We start from the raw sequence: 11,012 nt of genomic DNA on the forward strand, positions 1-11,012 counted from the left end.
TATATATAAATATATATATATATATATATATATATATTGAGACAATGACATTGACACCTACATGTATACCCAACCATCCTCATTCCAAGATTCCATCTCCATGTTGGGTGTGTTTGCTTTGTTTGGTTTTGCAACTTGCAAGCAAGTTAATTACAAAAAAAATTATGTGTGGCAGTAGAGGCATAAATATGACTTGGTAGGTAAATTACTTTTTGCTCAAGAAAATATGGGGACCTACCTTTCTCATATTATGTTCTATCTTTCTTATCTCCTTTAGCTCCTCACCCCTCATCTCATTTCTGTTTTAAAAAATTCTATTGTTAAATTTTTCAAATTAGTTTTTTTTTACTCATGATATTTATCTAATTATTTCTATATCATTTTTTTTATATTTATCATATGATACGTATATTATATTTCATCCTATATTTTATTATATTAGAAATATAAGAGGAAAAGGTAAAGAGTTCATAAGTAAAAAAACTGATTTGAAAAATTTACCAATAGAATTTTTTTTTTAAAAAAAAAAAAGTGAAAGGAAAGGTATATAGTAATCCCTCACATACCAAGTCATATTTGTGCCTCTGGGTGTTTATGGTTTGGTTTAAATTAGTAATTGGTTAAAATTAAAATCAGACCAATTTAGTGAATTTTTAAATTCTAAAGCCAAACGAAAAATTTAATTGTCGGTTTTGTTTGATTTTTTGTTGTTTCGATTTGAAAGTAATAAGTTTTTTTAAGACATATATATAAACATGAAAGTTAATGCGGATTCAATTAAGCAATACTAAAGTTATTATAATTACACGAACAAGTGATTCAGTTAAGAGAAAGTGTAACTATCTTAGGTGAAGTAGGGTAGGTAAAGTTTAAAATAATGAATTTTGATGAATTTAAACTTAGAATTGTAATAGCTAAACTAAGACTTAAGTTAATCAAAATTTAACAAAATATTTTTTATTTTATTTATGAATAATATATAAATAATTTTACAACACATATATGTAAAATTCATCCATTCAGTTTGGTTATTTTTACATTTTTAAAAGTAAAATCAGAGTTGATCTTCAAAATTTAAAAGCAAACCAAATATCAATTTTTTTAATAGATTTAATTCGTTTATGATTCAATTTAATTTTTTAATCATAATCCTGAACAACCCTACAAGGTGTGCCTCTACCACCATAAAGTTTTATACTACTGACCAATTCTAAACTGAAACCGTGTAAGTAAACTAAAGATTACTAGTCATAGCTACCCTTTTCCAATGTCCAAGTCATAGAAACAATGGTCTCTTCTCCTTATTTGTAACTGGCTAGCTCTGAACTTCCACCATGACTTAGCCAAAATATGGGAAGTCCTTTTAATAAACTCTAGATAGTCATCCAATAAATACAAAAACTTCATTTGGTATTGAGAGAATGAGTACCATAAATTTTGTCACTATGTTCATTTAGTCATTTATTGATTTGGTCAAAACTGAGAAGGCTTTACTAGCTTGTGGCCTAACAAGTGTGAAAAGACCTTTTCTTTAATAAAATAATCAAACTAGGCAATATTTTAAACCATTTGTAATTCTTTGAAAACTTTTGACTTTTCGTTTGGTCTTTATTTAATTGTAGAGAAGTTAAGACACATCTCTGAATGGTGGTTATACATCTTGCTCTAGCACAACTGTTTTTTGCTCAAAATTTATATTTACTTTCTACCAAAGTTTTTCAAATGCATAATCCAAGATGCAAATTTCTTATTCTTTTCATTCAACTTGTTTCCATCATTAGCTTTTGCGACTATGTAATTCGAATAAGAGGTGAGGATAGTAAGCATAGCGCTGTAAAGGTGGATGTGGGCATAATTCTTGATCTGGAAACAGAAGTAGGAAAAGTAATGCACATATCGATCTTACTAGCTCTTGCGGATTATCATAGTCGCGGTGCCATAAGGATAGTTCCTCACATCAGGGATTCAAAGAAAGATGATGTTGAAGCAGCATCAGCTGGTGAAATTCAGCTCTAAGCTTTACCTATGTTGAACTAGCTCACTTTGCTTCAAAAGATTCACTTTTTTCTCAAAGATTCCTATTTTGAAAGAATTACTTACAGTCTTGATTGTGTATGTGCAGCCATATACTTGCTAAAGGATGTCCAAGTACAAGCTATCTTTGGGCCACAAATGTCTACACAAACCGACTTTGTGATTGACTTAGGCGAAAGAGTAAGAGTTCCTATAATATCTCCAGCAACTAGTCCTTCACTTTCCGTCAAGGAAAATCACTACTTCATCAGAGGAGCACTTCCTTCTTCCAGCCAGACTAAAGCCATTGCAGCAATTGTAAAAAACTATAATTGGAGGGAGGTTGTAGTAATCTATGAGGAAAGCCCCTATGGAACCGGGATACTTCCATATTTGACTGATGCCTTGCTGGAAACCAATGCTTTTGTCTCCTATAGAAGTGGTATTTCTCCTTCAGCCAATGATGATCAAATCCTCAGGGAGCTATATAAGTTGAAGACAATGCAGACCAGGGTGTTCATTGTGCACACGCAAGAAAATCTTGCCTCCCGCCTTTTCCTCAAGGCCAAAGAAGCCGGGATGATGAACAGTGGATATGCATGGATCATCACAGATGTGCTAACGAGTCTTCTGAACCTGGTGGATACTTCAGTAATTGAGTCATCCATGCAAGGTGTTCTGGGTGTAAAATCTTATGTTCCAAGATCAAATGAGCGTGACATGTTCACCAAGAGATGGAGAAAGAGATTCCGTCAAGAGTATCCAGAAATGGACCAAGTAGAACTCAATGTTTTCGGGCTATGGGCATATGATAGCATCACCTTATTAGCAGAAGCAGTAGAGAAAGTGGGCACTACTGCTATCCAAAAATTAAGGAAACCAGACACCAGAGAGAACTTAACAGACCTAGATGCACTTGGAACCTCAGAAGTGGGATCTCTGCTCATTCACTCTTTGACAAACACAGAGCTAAAACCAGGTCTAAGTGGTGATTTCCATATCGTTAGTAGAGAACTGCAGCCATCCCCATATCAGATTGTGAATATAATTGGAAAAGGAGAGAAAATCGTTGGGTTCTGGACAGAGAAGGATGGCATTTCGCATAAACTGAAGACGAATGGTAAAACAGCTAAAACTAATAATAAACATCTAGGGGTCATCATTTGGCCTGGTGAATCTACTGATGTTCCGAGAGGCTGGGAAATACCCACAAGTGGGAAGAAGTTAAGGGTTGGAGTTCCTGACAAAGGAGGGCTGGAGCAATTCATTAAAGTGGTAAGAGATCCAAAGACACAAGCAGTAAGTGCTACTGGTTTTGGTCCAGATGTCTTCAAAGAAGTCATCCTATCTTTGCCATATGCTCTCCCTTACGATTTTGTTCCATTTCCAATAGCGCATAGCCCAACTTCTCAAAACTATGATGATCTTGTTCACAAGATCACTTCTAAGGTAAAATAACTCACTTACATGCTCCTTTTTTGGACATTTTATCTATGTTCTGCTTTTCCAACCAACAATAAATACTGAAATAATCAATGTTTGCTTGAAACCAGGAATATGATGCAGTTGTAGGCGATGTTACCATTTTAGCAAGCCGATCTGAGTATGTAGATTTTACATTACCTTTTTCAGAGTCGAGTATTTCTGCAGTTGTGCCTGTAAGGAACGATGATAGGAAGAACGCTTGGATCTTCTTGAAACCTTTAAAGGCCGAGCTATGGATAGCAACCGGAGCATTCTTCATCTTCATTGGTTTTGTGGTTTGGGTACTCGAACATCGTGTAAATAAAGAGTTTCGAGGACCCAAACGCAAGCAAGTTGGGATGATATTCTGGTTTTCCTTCTCAACTCTTGTTTTTGCTCATAGTAAGTCTCTAACTCAAATCAAATTATAGACCAAAAGTTAAAGATTTCTCCTTGTTTCTCAACAAATCCTATATATGACTGGTTGTTGCAGAAGAGAAGATAACAAGTAACTTATCAAGATTTGTTCTGATTGTGTGGGTTTTCGTGGTTCTGGTGTTGACATCAAGCTATACAGCCAGTTTAACATCTATGTTAACAGTGCAACAGCTTCAACCTACTGTAACAGACCTCAATGATCTCATCAAGAATGGAGAATATGTAGGGTACCAAAAAGGTTCCTTTGTCAAAGATGTCTTGACGCGCATGAAATTTGACAGCTCCAAATTGAGGAGTTATAGAACATTGGAAGAGTATGATGATGCACTCTCAAGAGGTAGTAAAAATGGAGGTGTTGGTGCAATTGTTGATGAACTACCTTATCTCAGACTCTTCCTCAACAAAAACTGCAGGAAGTATATTATGGTTGGTCCGACATATAAGGCTGCTGGCTTTGGATTTGTAAGATTGTTGTACTTAACTGATGTTTTCGGCAAGTGATAACATTTATTATAGAGTGGTGAGTGGTATACTCAATGATCTAATCTTTAATTTTCCCACAACTTGTTGCAGGCATTCCCAAAAGGATCTCCTTTGGTACCCGACGTCTCAAGAGCAGTCCTGAAGGTGATAGAGGGAGACACTATGAATGAAATAATTCAGAAATGGTTTGGGAATGAAACAGATTGTCCAAAGCAAGACGGAATGGCAATAGCATCTAGCCTCACGCTCGATAGTTTTAAGGGCCTTTTCCTCATAGCTGGTGTATCAGCAGGCTCCGCTCTTCTCCTATTCTTCCTCATCTTCCTTTATCAGAACAGAGAAATCTTTGCCACTGATGATTCAATAAGAAAAAAGCTTTGTGCAATAGCAGAAGTCTTTGATTCAGAGAGAGACAACTCTAATTCTCAGTCAACAAAGCCATCTGAAGGCAATGAAATTCAAACAGCTACGCTGCTTGCAGAAAGTGAAGCTTCTACTGAAATATTGCCCAACCTTTCTTTGCAAAGCCCAGAAATCAGAATTTCCGATGGCCTAGGAGCATCCCCTCCACCTGAAGGATTTTCTACAACAGAACCTGGAACTCCAGTTCATGAAACAATGTCAGGCACAATTGAAGAAAGATGACACATATAGCTGCTAACATAATTGTGACACACCTGAATAGGGCCCTACAAGAGATTGTACAGAGATGAGCTAGCTTTAGGGTTAGTTAAATCAGATTACATTATCTCTTTGTCACTCTTGGCCATAATATTAGCATAAAAAGGTGGCCTCCAGGATTCCATTAGATGGATTCAACCCTTACTTTTTCTTAGTTGTTTCTTTAGCAATTTAATGTTCACTTTGTTTTTTCCATCACTTCTTATGTTGTTGTTGTACTTATGTTTGGAATATAATTTAAAGAAGTTATATGTGTGGCATGAAAGAATTCAATACATGCATCCGTTTTCAAGAAATTCAATTGAGGTTGTTTTGTTATGTTACAATAATAGAACAAAATCAACACGCATACGATGCTAAATTATTTTTAGATTACATATTTCTTATATAGAATATGAAATAATGGGGTTATATGTGAATAACCACATGAGAGATTTGTGCAATGTTTTGATAACAAAGAGCAATCTGCAAATCCCAAATGAAATAAGAAAGGAAGATATAGTAGTAGTGAATTTATAATGCAGGTCCTAGAACTAGCCTAGACCGAAGCAATTAGCAGATAACAACCATAGTTACAGATCATAAATAAGGAAAGGTTTTAGGATCACTGCTTCAAGGAAGACAAACAGTAATATGTTCAGTTATACAGGGTGGATGGCGAATATTACAAGTATAAGATTCCAATTTTCGACATGAATCATAAAAGTATATGTGAAAAATCACTAAAATTTTGATAAATAGAATATGAACCCATAATTTCAAAGTATAACGGGCTCAATGATAAGAACCTAAAAATTGAATCCATCAAATCAAAATCTTGTATCCCATCTGCTCCAACATATATCATAGGCAACTTTCCTAGCAGTTTCCTCTTGCACTAACAATAATAGTATCAATGAGCCAATCAAGGGAGGGAGAGTGTTCACCGGAACGTCCGCCCTCAACAAAAAATGAAAATGTATATATTGGACATATTTTCTATGTTTATGTACATATATAAATCGTGAATCCCATAAATAACATGCAAAAGGTTAGCTCCGCAATTAAGGAAATCCAAAATACACCCCAATGGTGGGTGTTGTTTCATTATTTGGTGTCCAATCAAGTTACTAATGACCAAGTATAAACAGGAACCATGTAAAATAAGCACCATTCCAAGGTCAACCAAATGAGTTTTTGTCACCGTGTTAGTTTTGTCAGATTTTTATTGGGTCAAATTGAGGAGAGAACTTACTAGTTAAGAATGTACGAAAAGTCCTCTCTCAATTCTTCTATTGGAAATTTATCTGATTTTTCTTTCTACATTGCCTTATTATAGTTTTGTAAGATATTTACTGGTCCAAGTATATGAAATTCCCATATTCTGAAATCATATATCTAGAGCCACACAGACTTAGAGCCGTCAAAATGGGCTTGTCCCGCGAGGTCGGTCCAACCCAACCCTTGAAATAAGTGAGGTTGGGCTTAATATTTTTGGCCCTTTTACGAATGAGGCTTTTTAGCCCGCCCCATGTGGCCTGTTGGCCTCTTAGGCCCAACCCGCAAGCGTCAGAGGCCTGCCCGTGGGCTATTAATTTTTTAAATATTTTTATGTATATTTTTCATAGTGTTTTATTTGTAAAGATTTTATGAATAAATATTTTGAAAAATAAAAAATCAAGTATTTTACAATATTACTTGCATGGTGTGATTCATAAATGTATTTTTGTAAGTATTCACAGAAGTGCGCGATTTATAAATGAATTCTTTATGAATTGACGTCGTGTTCATAGGCGTCAACATTCGATACTCTTTCTAAGAAAATAATATTATTCATTTTTTGGTTGAAGGGTCAACCCGTCCCAACCCGTGGCCCGCTTAGGATTGGGTTGGGCCGCTATTTTATTGACCCTTTAATTAAAAGGGTCAGCCCACCCCAACCATTTAACTCTCTAGCCCGTTAGGGTTGAATTGGATCAGCCCATTTTGATACCTCTACACATAGTTAAAAAGATTTTGACGCATCTCTAGAAGGTTGTTAATTACTTGCACAAGCAGAATTGCTTCTTTCCCAACTCCCAGACTACTTGCCAAACCAGAGTTTTTCAAATGCAAAATCAAAGATACTACCCCCTAATTCTCTTCATTCAACTTGTCTCCATTATTAGCTTTTGCCGCTATGTAATTCCAATAAGAGGTGAAGATGATACTGGTGTTGTATAGGTGGATGTGGATATAGTTCTTGATATGGAAACAGTCGTGGCAAAAGTAATGCACATATCTATCTTGCTAGCTCTTGAAGATTACCACGTCGCCGCTAGTCCCAGAGCTATTAGGATAGTCCCTCACTTGAGGGATTCCAAGAAAGATGATGTTGAAGAAGCATCTCCAAGCTTCTGTTGAGCTAGCATGTTTTTCTGTCTTTTCTTCTTTTTTTCCATTCGGATTTCTGTTCAGACGATTTCTTATAGTCTGATTGTGTATGTGCAGCCATATACTTGCTAAAGGATGTTCAAGAACAAGCCATCTTTGGGCCACAAATGTCTACACAAACTGAGGGAACCGAGTAAAGGTCCCTATCATTTCTCAAGCAACAAGTCCTCCACTTTCCATCAAGGAAAATCCCTTCTTCATCAGAGGAGAACTTCCTTCTTCCAGCCAGACTAAAGCCATAGCGGCAATTGCTAATTTATAACTTTACCCTTCCAAAACATTAGATATTAATAATTTACATATAACTATGATAGAATGATACATATAACTACATGATATGTTTTGATGATAGACAAGCAACTTAAGCAAAGCAGGTTCAATGCGACAAGCAACTTAAGCAAAGCAGGTTCGATGCCAGCCACAAGTAGTACAAGGAGTAAAATAACTCGGCCAGAGATCGCAGAAATTGTCACGAAATATTGACACGGTCCAATTAGTGCTAAAGATACAAGTTGATGCAAATAAGGAAACTTTAATAATTAAGGAAGAAAGTTGTATATAAAAGGGATTGTACAAAATAAGTAATCCTTGTTTAAATACAATTTTCTTACCTTATTTGATAAGGATTCGATGCAGCATGAATATCTATAAAAAGAGGACATACGCAGAATAGAAGACCACGACTTCAAAAAGAGAGAAAAGTGAGAATTAATTATCAAACTGAAGTCTTCAAGACTGATAGGTTTGCTACGTTGAAAACATTCTTGAGTGAGAAGGTTTTTAACGTGTAGAATTATCTTCTTGTTTTGTTCTTGATTGTAATTTACAGTTTATTGTACAAAGGGTGGGTTTGGCTCTTTGTAGGGTTGAGTGTTAGTGAGAGTTGTAACAAAAGGTGGGTTTGGCCTTTTGGAGAGATCGATTGGAGTCAATCGAGAGGGGTAGTAGAGATAAGGCTTTTTGATTATTGAGTTTAATCACAAAATCTTATAATTGAATTAATAAAACGAGGTTTTTCCTTCCTTGAGTGAGGAAGGTTTTTAATTTAATAAGTGTTTGTGTCTTTACTTAAAAAGCAACTTACAAGAACCTGGTTCTTGTTCTGGGGTAAGGTTTCTTCAAACTAGATATTATAACTATATCAAATTATTAGTACTCTACTCATTTCACACTAGGTTCGCAATTGTAGCTATTTGATTTTAGTTTTAGTTGTTATTCTTACTATAACCTGTATTTATAAGGTTAATAAACAGAAACAGAAACAGAAATAAGATGAAGCAGAAAAAATATAAAATACAAGAATTAATCCGAGTCCACAGAAACTACTGTGTGTCCTTAAGAAATTTAATCCCCTCACTGTACCCAAGGTTATGGATTAATTTCTCCCAAGATAAAACGGATTAAACCTGTTAAAGAAATAGCGGTACCTCAAACTTCTGTAACTTCAACGAACTTAAGAACAGCAACAAGTCACACAGACTCAGTCGATCGACACTTTGATTTTATTTGAGAGAAAAAAAAATGTCAGTGTTTGAAAAATCGAAAATTGACTTCCTTTTATAGCCATTTTCAGCAAGAAACGTGTCTGTTCAGAGAAATCTGTTCAGACCTGTTTATTCCAGAAAGTTGTGTCTTTTGGAAAAAATAACTAATTTTTGAAAAGTAACGACTTTTCGGAAAAGTAACGACTTTTCGAAATGTTACCGTTACCCGCAAATTTATAAGAGATAATATTAACAGGAATTTATTTGATTTAACAAAAACTGATTAAATAAATTTTGTCCAAAAAATTTATCAATCAATCACATCATTTGCCGAATCCGAGCCGAGCGACGACGACGGCGCGAGGGGGCATCTTCTTCTTAGCTCTTTAAGAAGTAATGGAAGTGTTTCCTTCTATAAGGACAACAATTTCCATTTCTTTTGCCGATATGGGAGAAATGACTTTTCATTTGCACTTTGCAAATGTCTTTTCATTTTCCCTCCAAAGTAGTTCCCTCACTTTTCATATTCTCTCTTTTCTTTTTTTCCCATTCACACTTGCTAAAACCCAACATTAGTTTGTAATTATAGGTCGTATATTAAGGACATTTTCACTATCAAAAACCGATAAACCAAAAACCAATAAAAAATATTTTATTGATTTGTTATTAGGTTAGCATATTTAAAAATCAAATCAATAATAATCATATAACTGAACCGAACCGACCGATGCACCCTCGATGATATTATGGTTTTCCTTCTCAACTCTCGTTTTTGCTGGTTCCTTTGATGTCTTGAAGGGCATGCAATTTGACAGCTCCAAATTTAGGAATTTTTAATCTATAACTAATCTTATGAAACTAGAGTTTTTATTACTCTAAATATTTCGGGCAAGAATTATATTTCATGGGTATAGGAGAAATTATTTACGTGATATAAATTAGAAAAAGTATTATAAAATTATTCAGTCAATTTTAGCTCTCCCAATCAAATAGGACGGTAAATGTCATGGAAAAAGATGGTCGAATATTGTATTTATTGAATATTTCTTCACATGCATGCAGTTAGTACATATTTTTATTTTGGACAGCGCAACTACGGTAGTAGACTAGCAGCATTGTTTTTGTCTAACATTATATTTCATCGGAAGTGTTGTATCATACAAACTATATTAACAAATAATTTATTTTATTTTCAAAAATATAAATTCTATTTTTTATTGTAGCTTTGGAAAATTTGGTTCTAAATACGTAATTATTAACTTGAATATAAACATTTCATTTTTCAAATTTTAAATTCAATTTACATATGCGATAATTATCTTAAAATGTATTTACATATGCGATAATTATCTTAAAATGTATTTACATATACTAAGTTTTCATGATCTAGATATAACGAACTCCTATATGCAAATATGGATATAAGTGAAATCTTATAAATGAATCATATACTCACTTAATGAGGCACCTTCATCATATCATATCATATCATATATTATTATAAGCATGAAGCCTCAAAGATAAAAGTTGAAAGACCAATTTACCCCTAAATATCAAAATATTGAACCACATTTATTATTTAATAATTAAATAATTTTCTTAATCAAATTGTAAAAAAACGTAAAATAATTAAAAAACAATTCAAACGTCTATTCAAATTTCTGCCATTATTGTGCTCGACATTTAGCAATGCAAATTGAAAGAGTTGGTTTTGGTTCTTGTGGAATTAAACTAAATGGAAGATGAATTAATATGAATATTTGGTAGGAAGATAATTAGTACAAAATACAAGTCAAAGATTGTATCTTGGTAGGTGAAAGTTAGGCAAACCATAAAATGGTTTGCTATCTTAACCTTGACAATTTTGACACATAGTGATGTCATGGATGACATCAATAGGATGAATTTATTCCTATAAATAGGTAGCTCTTAATTCATTTTCAAATCATCCTTTCACTTGCCTTCTCACCTTCTAAGGCATTGTGTTCTCTCTCTTGTAGTATTTCACTTATATTCTTTGTATAGTGAAATAAATAT

At 34.2% G+C, this 11,012-nt stretch overlaps 1 protein-coding gene across 1 annotated transcript; it reads left to right on the forward strand.

Annotated features, from left to right (window-relative positions):
- Positions 1–1,567: 1,567 nt before the first annotated feature.
- On the forward strand, positions 1,568–5,344 carry LOC107023365 (glutamate receptor 2.8-like). Its single transcript, XM_015224041.2, has 5 exons — positions 1,568–1,999; positions 2,123–3,462; positions 3,567–3,879; positions 3,971–4,377; positions 4,489–5,344. Exons 1-5 carry the CDS (start codon positions 1,645–1,647, stop codon positions 5,041–5,043), a joined length of 2,970 nt encoding a protein of 989 aa, XP_015079527.1. The 5' UTR covers positions 1,568–1,644; the 3' UTR covers positions 5,044–5,344.
- Positions 5,345–11,012: the final 5,668 nt, after the last annotated feature.

Source organism: Solanum pennellii, chromosome 6 (assembly GCF_001406875.1).
Source record: "Solanum pennellii chromosome 6, SPENNV200".
Classification (NCBI taxonomy): Eukaryota; Viridiplantae; Streptophyta; class Magnoliopsida; order Solanales; family Solanaceae; genus Solanum; species Solanum pennellii.

Excerpts from the sequence above, each read along its gene's own strand:
- LOC107023365 (XM_015224041.2), top strand. The coding sequence starts at position 1,645 with ATGGTGGTTATACATCTTGCTCTAGCACAACTGTTTTTTGCTCAAAAT. Across the intron at positions 2,000-2,122 it reads TGTTGAAGCAGCATCAGCTG|CCATATACTTGCTAAAGGAT; the intron begins GTGAAATTCAGC and ends GTGTATGTGCAG. Across the intron at positions 3,880-3,970 it reads AACTCTTGTTTTTGCTCATA|AAGAGAAGATAACAAGTAAC; the intron begins GTAAGTCTCTAA and ends TGGTTGTTGCAG.